The 16081-nt window shown below is 30.6% G+C and overlaps 1 protein-coding gene across 1 annotated transcript; it reads right to left on the bottom strand.

Moving 5' to 3' along the window:
* Positions 1 to 805: 805 nt before the first annotated feature.
* Positions 806 to 15607, bottom strand: LOC135926377 (exostosin-2-like). Its single transcript, XM_065462234.1, has 11 exons — positions 15398 to 15607; positions 15073 to 15348; positions 8805 to 8994; positions 8083 to 8225; positions 6236 to 6611; positions 5732 to 6019; positions 5190 to 5366; positions 4109 to 4204; positions 3107 to 3235; positions 1701 to 1833; positions 806 to 889 (listed from the first exon to the last, which is right to left on the bottom strand). The coding sequence occupies exons 1-11, from the start codon at positions 15571 to 15573 to the stop codon at positions 843 to 845; spliced, it is 2031 nt and encodes a 676-aa protein (XP_065318306.1). The 5' UTR covers positions 15574 to 15607; the 3' UTR covers positions 806 to 842.
* Between the last annotated feature and the right edge of the window lie 474 nt (positions 15608 to 16081).

Here is a 16081-nt window from a genome sequence, read left to right as displayed (position 1 = left end):
TATACAATTTTTTTAGAAATTTTTTAAAATAGAAAATAATTTTAGACAGCTTAACCAGAAACTCACGATACCATTTTTTATTTTAGTTCAATAATACATTGAATAGGTATTATTTTAACAAATAAAAACGCCTCTCTGAAGTCTTAAAGGTGAAAGTTTACATAAGCTATGTGAAGAGTGATTAGTTTATGGCGGCGAAACATGGGCAATGAAAGCGGCTCAGGAAGCCAAATTGGAATGAATAGAGATGAGGATGGTTAGATGGATGTGTGGGGTGTCTATGAGAGAGAGAAAAACTAGCAAGGAATTGCGAGCAAGAATGGGTATAGAAGTGATTGGAGTGGTAATGTAAAGAAATAGACTAAGATGGTTTGTGCACGTGGAGCGTAAGACAAAAGATGACTGGGTAAAGAGGTGCACCTTGATGGAAGTAGAAGGATCAAGACCTAGAGGTAAGCCCAAGATGACATGGATAAAGGTGATAGCGGAGGATATGGAAAAAATGAATCTTACATATATTGATGCTCAGGACGTTCAAAAATGCAAGAGCCTGGGCATCCTAGAAATCGCCATTAAACGGAGAATACGTAATATGCGGTTACCGATTGGATCACATAATTCAGAATAAAATAAAGATTATATATAATTATAAATTATTATGTATTATATTATAATAATATCACAGTTTCATTTTAATAATTATCAGCAACAACAAAATGTTATTTTAAAAAAAATAATAAATTTGATTTCTATAAAAAGGTTTATGTAAATTTTCTTAATATATAAAATAAAATAATAATATAATTTGTTATAAAAAAATATTTGAGATTCGTTGAAACATATTAGATTTCTAGTGGAGAGAATTGGAATTTGGAGATTATCGATTTGCCTATATTATTTTATTTGTAGTTTAAAAAAAAATTATTTGGTTGATCCGAGAAAAATTATAAAAAAAAATTATACCCAAACCACATTCGAAATTTTAATAAAAATAGGTCCAGTTCAATTATTTATTTTTTTATTAAACTGTTTTAAAACAACCCCACCCCACCCTGCCCCGATATTTCAACGAAATATCCAAAATTATAAGCGTATACGAATCCAGAGTTTAGAAATAAATCTACAAAAAAAATCTTTTGAGATCAAATTTTACCTAAAAATGGCCATAATCTTTTATAATTTTCATGCATAAAAGATAAAAAAAATAATAATTAGGAAAACAAAATAATTTTAAATTTTTTCATATCGAGATCTGAGTTCAATCATCCCCTTAGAAAATTTTTATAATCAAGGTTCTAATTTTGGCCCTGAGAAAATCTATGCCCAGGAATTGAAATTAGTGGAAGTAAGTAAAAAAAACTTTCCTAAGGATCTTTCAAAATTAATGGCATTTTTAGTTTCCCCAGGTCTAGGTTTGAACCATTTCCGGGCGCGGCCCGACATTTTATAAAATACAAATTTTTAAAAAAATTGTACTCCCCCCCCCCTCCTCCATTTATTTCTCTCTTAAATTCATTTTATAATTCCGATAGTCAGTCAAGTCAAAAAAAAAGGAGTAATAGGAATGAAATGCAGCATTAAATTTTTTTATGGCCATGACCAGGGTCTAGATTTTTATTGATGATTGATAGCCCGCCCCTCTAATTTTGGGATTATATTTGTAAAAAAAAACATGAAATAAATATTCTTTTAAAATATACTTTTTTCAAGATTTCCAAAAAAGTAACCATAAAATATTTTCAAGCAGCGCTCTCTCAATTCCCTTTGATCGTTGTTGTCGATTATGAGATTCTTGCATCTTTTGTTGCATCTTAGTTTCGAAGAGAATCGCACCTAGAAGAGTTAAATGGATTTTGTAAAAATTAATCTAAATGTCCATGTTAAAGTAAATATTTGTTTGTTACAGATCAATATCAATTATATATTTTAAAAAAAGAATTATTTTTGTTGAATAATTCAGATTTAATTTTCCATCTTAAAACAAAAAATAATAATTTTTATTTTCCTTGCCGATGATTTTGTCTAACTATGATCGGAAAGTCATTTGATAGTAAATTGGTCCACTTTTCTGATTGGCTTATTTAATAGGATTATATCTTAAATATTGTTAAAAACTTGGAATTATCTGATATATTAAATAAATACATAAATCGGATAATTACCTGCATTATAAATTCATACGAATAATAATATCGTCCATTTTGACCGAAAATGAACCAAAATACCATAAATATTTTAAAATCAAAGGCCCTCCCCTATAATTCACTTGGTTAAAAAAAATAATTTTTGGGTATATTAAAGAAAAAACTCCTAGCTAATGATCCGTTTGACCTTGAATTCAGAGTGGCGCAATTGCGATTTAACAGCTGACAGTTTTTAAAATCTGTTTATGAGATCAATTGATCTTTATTAAAATCATTATTTCTTAGATTATTATTAAAATTTGAATTAAAGATAAAATCAATATAAAAATTGATCTCATAAACAGATTTAAAAAAACAATCAGCTGTTAAATCGCGATCGCAATCGCGCCACTATGAATTCAAGGTGAAGGATGTAGAGAGTTCAAGTGGGTGTCAAATAGAAAACCTAAAAATTGCGCGTTACAAGAAATATCGTTTCTATGAATTTGGATATTTCGAATGTAAAAATTTATCGTCTGCTTTATATACTTAGTTATATTATATTATACAATCAATGACATATAATAAACCTAGACTGACGATTCATTCATTAAAAGTGTACATCAATGCAAATCAGCTGGGGACGACATCTTGTTTACAGTAATCATTATTAAAATTTTAAACGAGAGCCTAATTTATTCCTATATCTGATGCAAACTTTATTAAAGAATTGTCTGATTCGAGATAATTAAAGAAGCAAGTTACCAATTTAATAGTAGTTTTTAACATGCGAATAATTATCATGAGGGTTACCAAAATGGCGGGTCCAGCTGATTTGCTTTTAACGACCCTTAAAAACGCATTTTAATGAATGAATCGTCAGTTATGGTATTATATATGTCATTGTATACAATATAATTTTTTTTTTAAAAACATCCGAAACTTAAAAAAAACATGTGATTATCAAAATATTGTACTCTTACATTCAGGAGAGTGTTACCCGTCACGCGAAGCGCCAATAAGTTCATGGCGATATCTTCACAATTTCCAACCTTATCTATGTAACGTTTGATCTCGGGATCCATTCGATAGGTGTACAAATGAAAGAAATGCTTTAGGTTATTTTTAAACAAAATAAACATTTCATCATGTGACTTTAACCTGCCAAAAGTAAACAAAATAATTTAGCGATCCCCATAAAATGATGTGACGGATAAATTTATGTTAATAGTTTTTGAATACATGGACTCTTAATTATTGGAGTACTGTTAATGCTAACCATAGACATATGGTTATCTTGACTGATAAAAATATAAATAAATTTACACAGACAAACCAAAATGCCGTGAAACCAGCTGATTTGCATTGATAACATATTTAAATGAATAAATCATTAGTCTAGAATTATATGTGATTGCTGAGGTACTACGTTTACTACTTAACATTTTAAAAAAAATTAGGAAGTTTTTGAGTTAGCTTTGAAAAAAAAAATGGATAGATATTAAGATCACGTGCAAAATTAAGTAATTGGCAGGTGATCTGGATCTGACCTGATTTTTCAAACCTGGCCCGAAATAATTTTTTTTTAAAAATTGTTAGACCCCAGCCATTTTTTTTATTAGTCCTAATTTAGCCCGAATCGGCCCCGTTCCGAATTTATTTTTAAAAAATAGGAAGCCGCCCAAGTTCGGGCTGGGCCTAATTTTGCAAATCTCTAATTGGCACGTAGCGATTTTTGTTTTATTTTAGCCTTTCTTTCTTCCTTTTCTTTATTTTCTTTCTTTCTTTCTTTATTAAAAAATTTATTATATATTTTATTTATTATCAAAATTTCAAAGTCGGATTTTCTCATTTTTTTTTATATTTAAATTTTAAAAAAGAAGTTTAAATAGAAAACATCAAAATTTAGTTAGTTTGTTTTTCCCCCATTTTTTTTTTAGCTGACAAAATATATTTACAAATTCAAAAATAAAAACAAATTTAACTTTATGAATAAAAATGGCGTCGTTCGATATATCTAAAAGTCCTTCGTAACTTTTATTGTACGTTTGGATTGGGTAAGTAGACCTTGGATTTATAATCTTAAAAAATAATATAATCGATAACATTCTTTTAAAAATTAAAACAGGATAGTAAGAAATTTACAAACTAGACATGTTTTTTGAATAAATATTTAAAATTTATTTTAAAATATATAAATAATCAATTAAAAATCTTCATTTTAAAATTTATATTATATTTATATTAATTTTGAAAATATAAGTTATTCTGACTATAAATGATCATAAATCTATATAAAAATATATAATTAAAAGAAGGGAAATAAAAAAAAATAATTTAAGATCGAGGCTTATGGATATGCAGTTAGAACGACAGATTTAAATTGATATTCTCTGTCGAAGGTAGAAGCCTTCTTTTGGATCACCTGTGAATATTAAAAGTTCGTCTCGCCTTTAAATTTCCAAGAAGAAGAACATTATAAAATCGCTTAAACCGTTTCTGAATAAGAACTGGGGTTGAAATTTAAAAAAGAACGCTCAAGCGAGGACTGAATAAGCCTCCCTAAATGCGCTAAAACTGGGATGGAACGTTATAAAGAACGCTTAAACGAAGACTAAATACCTCAAATACGCTAAAACTGGGATGGTACATTACAAAGAACGCTTAAACGAAGACTAAATAACCCTCCCCCTCCCCACAAATACGCTAAAACTGGTAGGAGAGCGTCTGGAATTGGACTCGTACCAAGATGCTCACTTATAAGGCTAACAATTTTAAAGGTAACTATCTAGTCTAGAATGTTTAAAAAAAACTTCTAAGGCTGTTAGTTATGGGAGATATAAAGTTCAAGTTATAAAAAATTAACAAATAAACAAATAATCATGGTAAAATAAAACTAAAAATTTGATCAACAAAATAATATCAAATGTAAAAGTTATTCTCCCTTTTTTTTTGTTATAAAAGTAAATTACAAATTTGTTTATTAGTAAATTACAAAATTTTCTTAGTAAATTTTAGTTAAAAAAAAATAAGGAAAAATAATAGTAAACTAATATAAAATAAAACCCTGTCTGGAAATTGTTTCCAAACTTGAAACGCGATCTCTATCTCCCGATTTGTCAACAATAAGTTAGAAGTTGCTTGATTCAACGATAATATAGCTTGGGTCGGGTCACTGAGATTAAGATTTGAGAAAAATGAGTTGAAACGGTTATTGCGGGATCTTTGGAGGGGGTTCAAAATCTAGTTGTGAATAAAAGTAATTTTAAACGCCTATTTTAGAATAAAAGCTTCTGAAATGAAATCTGTCTTATAAGTTTATTTCCATTATCGATGGAACGAGAAGGTGAGAACATAATCCTAAATAAATATATTATCAATAGATGGCGTATATTTTTTTAAATTTTTTTTATCCCATATAATTATTATGACGTATTCTTATTCCTCAGGATATCAGAATAGGAAATATGAAACAGAATTTGGTAAAAATATGGAACGAACATGACCCGGGAGGAGGCCGGGAAAATAAGGGTTTGGAGAACTCCCTCCTTGGATAAATCATTGTTACGCCTATGTGTGTATATATATGCAAGCTATATTTGAACTACTTTAATCAGTTTAGCGGAAGAAAGAGTGCGATTAAGCCACATAAATATATCATCCGATGGTCCGTTCCCGTTATATCCAGCAATATTCAATACTAAGTAAATATGAGATAAACTGGGAACTTCTTTTAAGGTTTCGATGATCCTGTTCAAGGACGTTAAAAAATGTCTATCATATACGATTATCACGGCGGAAAATTTGTCCCCGCCACCGCGGAATGATTTATTTTGAAGGTGATTATTGTATTCCGGAGCGAATTTAATGATTGGATTTATATCGTAGTCAAACGTCTAAAAGGGTGAGAATATTCAAATAATAAAATGCATATAGTATAAATTTTTCATTTTGATAGGAATTCCTAGTGACGATAACATTTGAGTTAATAAAACCAAATTTATACACTGACATGAAACCAACCAAGAAGTGTTTTTGCCACATCAAAGAGGTGGTCAATTATCTATGGAAGGTTTCAATAACGTTTAAAAATATATAATACAAAATAAAACCTTTTTAAAACTATTGTGATACGTTCCATCTTTAGTATACCTAATATCATCTCCACAGAACTCGTGTAAGGTTCCTTTAGCATCACTATTTGTATAAGGAGTAGAAACAGCTGTAGGTTCTTCGAAAAAACTTTTATCCTCCCAGTATTTATCGCTATTCCAATCCTTGTATTTCCTCCCGCCGTAAGGGAACAGCCGCTGTTTCAGGATATGAGCGCAGGTTCTAGCGATGGCCGTAGGGCGGCTAAAATATTTTGCCCAAGTAAGGCGACCTCTTCTCACCAATTTATCGTAAAATATTGGTTTGTGCTTGTAGGAATCCATCAAATTTAGGAAAAATTCGACGCTAGGTGGTTGGTGAGACATTACGGTGAATCTTTTATATACATTAAATATTATACTTCCATATAGTGGAATGTTCATTACGAATTTTTAAATATCAGCGCCAGATCGGGTCATATATTTTAAAAACGAATATTTTAAATCGCCATTATTAGTTATAAAAATTAAAAATAAATGTAATATTCTTTAAAAAAAAATCCGGGCCATGGCGGGTTTAAAAATATAAAACCCGGGCCGGACCGAAAAAAATTTTAAAAAATTCGGATCGGGCTGTGCAAATGGTATCTTTGGCAGGTCTCTGATATATTGGTAGATATTTATTTTTAAAAAAAAACGAGTACCCTGGCTTTTATTAGATGGAATAGTTTTAAAAACTAGGTGAGGATTAGACCTGGCTTTCCAGCAGCAATCAATATAAGATTAAGATAAAAATGATCTTAAAGGTAATAGTCAGAAATCTGGATAAAATTGAAATTTTGGACGGTTGCGACTAGCCCCAGAGAAATCGACGTAAATTTATGGCTAAAGTGAACTTGAACTTCGTTACTAGGGGCACTGTAACTTAGAGAACAACTTTAAACGAATGAATTTAAAACTTTCTAGCTTTATACAAATAGATTTTATAAGTAACTTAAATTGCAAACTTGAATATGTAGGGTGATAGTCATTTAGCCCCTGAAAATTTTCTATCGGAATTTGGGGCCTACCACATGACATATAATAATACATAGACTGACGATTCATTCATAATAATGCATATTAAAAATCGTTGAATGCGAATCAGCTGGAGACTATGTGACCCGTCATTTTGGTAACCTATATAGGATCCGGAATACTTTAAATTATTTAAATTTGGTTTGCTAAATTCATATTTCCTTGTGAGAATAGCTTTAAAATAATTGTGAGGGATGATATTATTTTACTTTGCTTAGGTTAAAATTTAAAAATTTTTTTATATATTATCTATAGGTAACCAAAATGGCGTCATAATGTCATTCCTCAGCTGTTTTCCATTGTTGCACATTTTTTGAATGCATCATCAGTCTAGGTATTATTATATGTCGTTGCCTAACCCGTAATAATTTTTTACCTGGCCTTGCGCGGAAAATATATTTTGTACAAATTGTCCGACCCGGCCAGTAATTATTTTTTATGTAGAAAAAAGACACAAATTCGCCTAATTTATCCGCTATAAAATCGTTATCAATTCAGTCCGAACAGAAAATTTGGCCCGATCCACAGGTCCGAGGATTGGGGCAGGGCGGCACCGAGAAAGATTTAATTATTTGGTATTTATATAACACCTAAATTTATCATTTATGTAAGTCAATATATATAATAAGTAAAGTGAACTTGACAATGATAAACTATCGATTCTTAAAAAAGTATCGAATACAAAAGTATTTTTTAAAAAAAATATTTTAGAAAGGACAGAGAATTAAAAAATAAATTTCTATTGAAGAAAAAATAATTTGAAAATTTATGCTGTGCATTGCATACCATACTTAGAGTAATCCAAAACATCATGGTAAGGTAGTATTATGTCGCCTATGTTCATTATAACGGGTATACATCCTTGCATGATAGCTTCCGATAAGTCCAACGATGTTAGGTATTGATTTGGAAGGATGAGACAAAATATGGATTGCTTATTTACAGTGATATTCATGGTTTATTAAAATTTTTAGCCAGTTATTTTATAACGCATAATAATGGTCAGCGCGGGCCGGTTTGACCCGACCGAACCGGTCTATAATAATTTTTTTACGAGCTATCCGATACGACCCGTGACTTTTTTTTGAAAACTTAAGATAAATATTTTGCACGCGTTGTTCAGCCCAAAAATCTTTTGGGCGGACACGTCTAGTTGGGCGAACTTCGGGCTGACCTACACATAGATCCCACAATAAGACTTATTCTTCTTTTTTTTAAAAAAGCAGATGAGAAAATGAACTTATTCGGAGAGACTGAGACAAATTTTTTTGGCCCAATCTGCCCCATAGAACGAAATAAACATTTTTCCGACCCGCACCGAACGTACATTATATTCCCAATTATAAACTCTTTCTATGACATATGGGGAAAAGGGAAGCGCACCCCCCCCCTTTTCTAAAGCCAAAATGCAGATTATTAAAATATCTTAAAGATGCTTCACCATCACCATCATAATCTCGCTCATTTTATGGAGTTAGATTTCAAATAATTAAATAGGCTTTTAAAATTATACTTGCAAAATTTCCACATATTTTACCACTTTGAAGACATCTTGCTGAAGTGAACGGTACATGTCAGTATCGTACTCTGGTGGAGCCGATTCAAAGAGTGTTAAGGTCCCTGGAATGGTTGAATGGATTCGACTCAATAATAATTGATCTGTGGATGATAGTTTGAGTTGAGAACTTATTATATTCCAATTTCTTTTATATATTATATATTAGTTTTTTTTAAAAAATAATTTTATTTAAATGTAAATGTTCAAAAAAAAATAATAGCTTGCTTTTAAATTAGATATCACACATAAAAAAATTTATTTGGGACGGGCCGAGCAAAAAAAAAAATTAAGCGTAATTTTGTTAATAATATATTTTATTTTGCTTATGATTTTAATAGGGTTGTGCCGAATCACAAATTTTTCACCGATCCAATCCGATCCGATATTTCCTGAAACTACTAAAAACCCGATCTTATGTTTATATTTGATTTTTATTTATCATCTATCTTTTGAGTAAATGCCATAAAAATATCACCCATTAACTTTCACGAACGATTAAGTATATTTTGTTCTATTCTCCAAAAGTTAATTAATCTTGCAATGTTTATGGGGTGAATCAAGATTTTAGCCAAAGTATTATTATCCGAGCCTCGAAATTTCACGAAAAGAACTTCTAATCGAATTTATGCAGAGGAAGTTTTAAAATTAGACCAAAGCGTTCAGTCACACATGTTATCGGAAGATTCAATAAAAAAAACTCCAGGGAATCATAAGGCAAAGCACAACCCTACAAATCATTAGAATTTGGAAGACCTAATTATTGAAGGTATTATTTAAATTAAAATATATTTTCATAAAAATTTAAATATTATAGGTGATTGGGCAAATTGTGGTTCCCAGAACTCAAAATTTTTATTATTTGATAATGATCCACATGCTGAAGAACGTATAATCATATTTGCAACGGGTGAATCCTTAAATTTAATAGCAAATGTGACGGTATATGGAAATTTTGTCATGCCTCCAAAAAATTTTCTACATTATATGTCACTAGAGTATCAATAAACACTATTTTTATCACCGTTGTTTATTGTGTACTCCAAAAAAAAACGCAAAAATACTTACGAAAAAATATTCGAAGTAATAATGTTTAAATGTCAGGAAAGGGATTTATTTGTTTATTCCCAACCAGATTAGAAAAACGATGATTACAACCTTCGCATTGATTATTTGTGCGTTCTTCGTCGGATAGAATGCTCTGATTCACGTTCCAAGTTTCTGGAGGAATCGAGACTCAATTCTTCGACCTGTCTAAGAGTGAGAATTGCTTCTTGTGACCTCTCTTGATACTCCATTGATATAATATTTATCGAACAAGCTATCCTTACCATTGCACGGAGTAACCGATCTAATGTCATTGCATTGCCCGTATCACATAAGGAACAAATGCTAAGCCGTCCCTCATACCACAAAAGAAGCTTAGAGTTTCATCGGTCCTCTATTGGCTTTCCAGATTGATAAATATTATATCAATGGAGTATCAAGGGAGGTCACAAGAAGCAATTCTCAATCTCAGACACGTCGAATTGAGCCTCGATTACTCCAGAAACTTGGAATGTGAATCAGAGCACTCTATTCGACGAAGAACGCACAAATAATCAATGCGAAGGTTGGAATCATCGTTTTTCTAATCTGGTTGGAAATAAACAAATAAATCCCTTTCCTGACATTTAGACATTATTATTTCGAATATTTTTTCGTACTTTGCGTTTTTTTTTTAGATTAAATAAACAGCGGTGATAAAAATTGTGTTTATTGATACTCTAATAACATATATGTAGAAAGATTTTTGGAGACATGGCAAAATTTCCATCCATAAACCATGCTGTCGCATTTGTTATTAAATTTAAGGATTCATCCCTTGCAAACATGATTATACGTTCTTCAGCATATGGGCCATTATCAAATAATAAAAATCTTTTTGAGTTCTGGGAACCACAAATTGCCTAATCACCTATAATATTTAAATTTTTATGAAAATATAATTATATTTAAATTAATACCTTCAATAATTAGGCTTTCCAAATTCTCAAGATTTGAAGGTTTGTGCTTTGCCTCATGATTACTTAGAGTTCTTTATATTGAATCTTCCGATAACATGTGTGACTGAATACTTTGGTCTAATTTCAATACTTCCTCTGCATAAATTTGAAAAGTTTTGCTAAAGAGTCTGCGCATCGCTTCTTCATGTTAGAAATGAATTTCATTGCTAATATCGCATCAATATTTGATGGATGAGTATGAGTTGTTTCAAATACCGGGTTTTGATTTTCGAGTGTTGATGATAATATTGCTCGGCATTTAAAAGATACTTTGGGCAGCGCCATCTTATATTGTTTAAAAAAATTTTATGGATGGTATATGAGTAACCTTCAAATACTACTTTTCCAGGATGAATTAGCTCCATTAATTTTTTTTTAATAAAATATAAATTTTACGACTTAAATATTATATTTGTAAATTATCAAATTAAAATACTATAAAAAAATTTTTTTTTTGTCTTTATATACCGTATATTTGTAATACAAATCATTAATGTTTAATTTTATAAAATACCAAGAATTATAGCGTTATTTGAACAGATAAACAATTTTTAATCTTTTGATTAAAAATAAATTTTAAACCTTAATGTTCAATCTTAATAGCTGTTCATGATTTAGGTACTTGCTGAACAATTATATTTTTTAACAAAGTATTATTAAATTTCAATTATCTAAATACGGGGGATAGCTTTCAATTCTGATAAACAATTTCAAATATATTTTAGCAAAAAAAAGTAAAAATCAAAACCCCATTATTTATCTTGCTTTACCCAACCTCCATATATTAATTATGATAAAGCATCCCTAAAAATTCCATAACCGCTCTTCTAATTTTGAGTCGAAGAAGATCTCGTAGAAGATCTCGTAGAAGAAATCCTATGTTACATGTGAGAATTTCAAAAAGTGTAATTTATAAAGCGTCAAATTAGATCTTTTAAAACAAAAAACTATTTTAATTTGAAATTTTTAAGGTTTTATTCCAAGGGGTTTTTTTTCTTCCTATTTACCGTTATAGCAAATAAATTTTGCGAAAATAAGAAATGCATGAGTTATTTTTTCCCCAGAACTAATTTGAACATCAGCATTTTATTAGGTTTTTAAAATAAATTCTATAAATATGAAGAAAAAAAAAATGTGGCTTTTTTTCCGGGGTTCGTTTAACAACACTACCTGAATGTGACTTATAGTGCGCACAAATTGAACATTTCAAAGCTGCGTTTCTGCAAATAATGCATTTTAATTGCATTCGTTTAATTTGAGTACGTTTGCGTTTTGTATTTTAAATTATTGATATGCGTTTTAAAACGCTGCGTTGAAACGGTCAATTTGTACGCACTATAAGCCTCGAGATTTCGATAACATATATCTAGATCTTTGTTCCTTCTATGAGCAAAATCTTCGGGCTTGCGTAATATTTTTGTGGATGAAATCTTGAGTTAGCCATTTTTAAAAATCGGCTCAAAACGAGCAGTTTAACATCACTAATGTGACTCGTTAAATATTTTAAAATCCTTTTCTTGTTGCAGAAAATATAACAAAAAATAGTGTAAAATTTTTTATCTTTCTTTATGATTTAAAAAATAAAGTAAATTATCTAATTATCAGAGACCCGCAAGCCCAGGGATTTTAATTTTTTTTTTGAATGGGCTGGGCCTAAAAAAAAATATTTTTTTTAAAATACTTGGCCCAGGCTGGGCCAGGCTTAAAATTGTTTTAAAAATTGAGCCAGGCCATATGTTTTAAAACAGAATATTTTAAATATCCATTACCTACAAAAATAGAGAATAAATGCAATGTTTAAAAAAATCTGGGCAGGGTCAGGCCTCTGGAAATATAAGACCGAGGTGTGTTGGGCAGAAAATTTTTTATTAAAAAAAAATCCAGACTGGTCCGGGCTATGTGATCTGCATCGGGCCTAATTTTTCAAGCCCGGCTCGGCCCAAACCCAAAATTTTTTTAAAAAGTTATACCGGCCTGGCTTGAACCCGAAATTTATTTTTAAAAAATTTACCGGCCAGGCCCGAATTTATTTAAATATAGAAATTAATTTTTATAATTACCTAAAATAAAAGACATATGTTATATAGCGTTTAGTTTCAATAAATTAAATCAAAAATTTTTATTTTACATAAAAAATTGAATATAAAATTGACCTCGCTTCCAGGGAATTTGAGAGATCCCGTCAGGGCGTTTCCCATCAGATCTGAAACAGAGGGTTCGAGAATAGAAGGAATTTGAGCGGATCTCAGAGCTCTAAGAATTATAGAATTGCAAATGTTATGTCTAACGATGCGGCCTTTACATGAACGACAATGTAGACTATGCCTTCCATTACTCAAAACAGCAGAACTGCAGCCGGCACAGATGTGGGGTTGGGTTACTAAGCAATTTAAACGGATGCCTATAGCATGAGTTAGCTCATTTTGGGTCAATTGTAATTGTAAGTTCGCGGATGGAATGGCTTCGAGAAACTCATGTCCAGAACCATTAAGCAGAGAGGAGAATAAGGGACGGTCCAATGATTGCATACTGGAAAGGAGAGATTCGACGCAGCTTGCAATAATGGGCTTATCCCAGTCCTTCTGCTTGTTCGTTTCTGGAATTAGGTGGTCGGCAATGAATCGAGATTTCCATTCAATGATGGCACTATCAAAGGAAGGGTCAGGATTTAAGGAATTAGGATAGACTAAATTTTTGGTTAAAAGACAGCTCGATATAAAGGCAGTTAAGGCAAGATCGGAAGGGGATCTGATGCCTAGTCCTCCCATCTTGGTAGGAAGGGTGGCTTGTGTCCATGCTAATTCATGAATTTTAGATTAAGGATACTTTCAATTAGGACTTATCCCATTTTCATAAATGCCTAAGGAAGTGGGAAATTTAAAAATAGGGGTAGAGCGAAGCGCGTAAAGAATTTTTGGGATATTGATTTTTTTAGGAGAAAAAGGCTTTATGAGAGGGGAGAAGGGAAAATATGTCAGCCAACTCATTAAGGGTTTCGAGTAACTTACAATTACAATTGACCCAAAATGAGCTAACTCATGCTATAGGCATCCGTTTAAATTGCTTAGTAACCCAACCCCACATCTGTGCCGGCTGCAGTTCTGCTGTTTTGAGTAATGGAAGACATAGTCTACATTGTCGTTCATGTAAAGGTCGCATCATTAGACATAACATTTGCAATTCTATAATTCTTAGAGCTCTGAGATCTGCTCAAATTCCTTCTATTCTCGAACCCTCTGGTCTTTTCAGATCTGATGGGAAATGCCCTGACGGGATCTCTCAAATTCCCTGGAAGCGAGGTCAATCCTTGGTCTGGGATTACTCTTGTATTGATCCATTGGCTCTTTCCAATCAATCCCTTAACATTCTGGAGAACAAGGAGCTTCTAAAAATTGCAAAATATTCAGAGATATCCCAAGATCACTTATTCATTCCCATCATTTCCAATACCTTGAATACCTTTGGGAATCGTGCTCTTTCTTTCTTCAAGGAACTTGGATCACATCTCACATGATGATTAGAATATATTTTATATAATTTTAATAGCGTAAGAATAATTTATTTATATAATAACTTTTCAATGTTCATTTTTATATTATTAAACATTAATATAATTTTTTATAAATTTCAATAGAAATAAATATAGATTATTTAATATAAAACTGATAAATTTAGATATATTTAATAAAATTTCCAAGGTCCAACCCGATCCGGCCTGAAATTTTTTTAAAAATATTAGGCCTGGCCCGAACCCAATTATTTTAAATAGAATTAGGCCCAAGTCTGGCCCGGCCCATATTGGGCGGGCCTAACTTTGCAGATCTCTAATGCATATGGTAAAACCAATCCGATAAATATAAGCACAGCTCAATATTTTAATGATTAAATGATTTTATGATCATTCATTTATAAATACGATTTTTCTTCCTACATTTATGATTAAATTCTCATCATTATTGGTTATTTTCATATAGGACACGTATCTGGATTTTTAAAGATTGGGCCAGGCAAGTTTAGTAAAAAAAAAATTGGAACCGAGCTGGGTGGGCTATAAATTTGGAAGGGCCAGGAAATTAAATTCCAGCTGGGCTGTGAAAATTTTACCATTTGCTGATCACTAATTTAAATAAGTACTTTATGCTCACCCAGTCAATTTATGCTAGCAAATAACTAAATTATACCTATATTTATTGTATTCTTGCCTCACATAGCTATTTAGACATGTATTATCCATTAATTTTGGATTATATATAGGAATTGCTATATCAAAATTTTGCCTGTAAGTTGATGGAATAAAATAGGATAACATTAATATAGCTTTGCCAGAAAAAGTATAAATATATTTCATATATTTCTGCAATGAATGATGATACTGTGAGATGTATTTAATATTGTTTGGTAAAAAATCAAGGTTTGGGATCATTGAAAATATAAGATGATTGCTACCATTATTCCACCTATATTATTTAAATATTATCTAAATAAAAAAAGAAATAAGAATATTACCATTTAAGTGATCTAAAAATGTTATATGTATCCAAGTGTGAAAACCCATTCTTCCCTGGTATATCATTCATATTTAAAATATCAAAAGGTGCTAAATAAAAGTTTGCATGATAAGGATTATTTGTCTTAAGATAGAGATCAAAGTAATCTAATATTTCAGAATAATGTTTAGTCATTTTAAATTTTTTAGAAAATTTTATTTCATTTATGTCATAAATGTATAGCTTTATAGTAATTAAATTCTGTTCATATTTAGTATGATGAAAGCATGTATATAAATTGCAAACAGATATATCGTTGATATCGTCATATTTGATATACTGTTCTATATTTAAGGATTGATTATTAGCAGAATTAAAAAATATTGGCGTTATTTTAAAAAGACTGATAAGCAAGACTGAAAGATTTTTTAATAAATATTTTGCATATAATAAAAAATGTAGCTGCATATGATATAAATAATTCTTGCAATCTAATATGCATAGCATAATCAACTTAATAAAGGAACAAGTTATAGACAGCATTTATTTAAAAATTGAATTGAAAACATATGATACCGAACGATTAAGAGCAAAATAAAATTTTATTTTAACGATCTTGCCAAATCTTTAATAACATCATCTTCACCTTCCAAAATTCTAAGAAGTATTGCTCAATATAATAATCTTTAAAAAATCCTAATGG

This window comes from Gordionus sp. m RMFG-2023, chromosome 3, assembly GCF_954871325.1.
Source record: "Gordionus sp. m RMFG-2023 chromosome 3, tfGorSpeb1-WG-v2, whole genome shotgun sequence".
Classification (NCBI taxonomy): domain Eukaryota; kingdom Metazoa; phylum Nematomorpha; class Gordioida; order Chordodea; family Parachordodidae; genus Gordionus; species Gordionus sp. m RMFG-2023.
The sequence above is the reverse complement of the archived record's forward strand: the minus strand, read 5'-3'. Positions and strand labels throughout refer to the sequence as shown.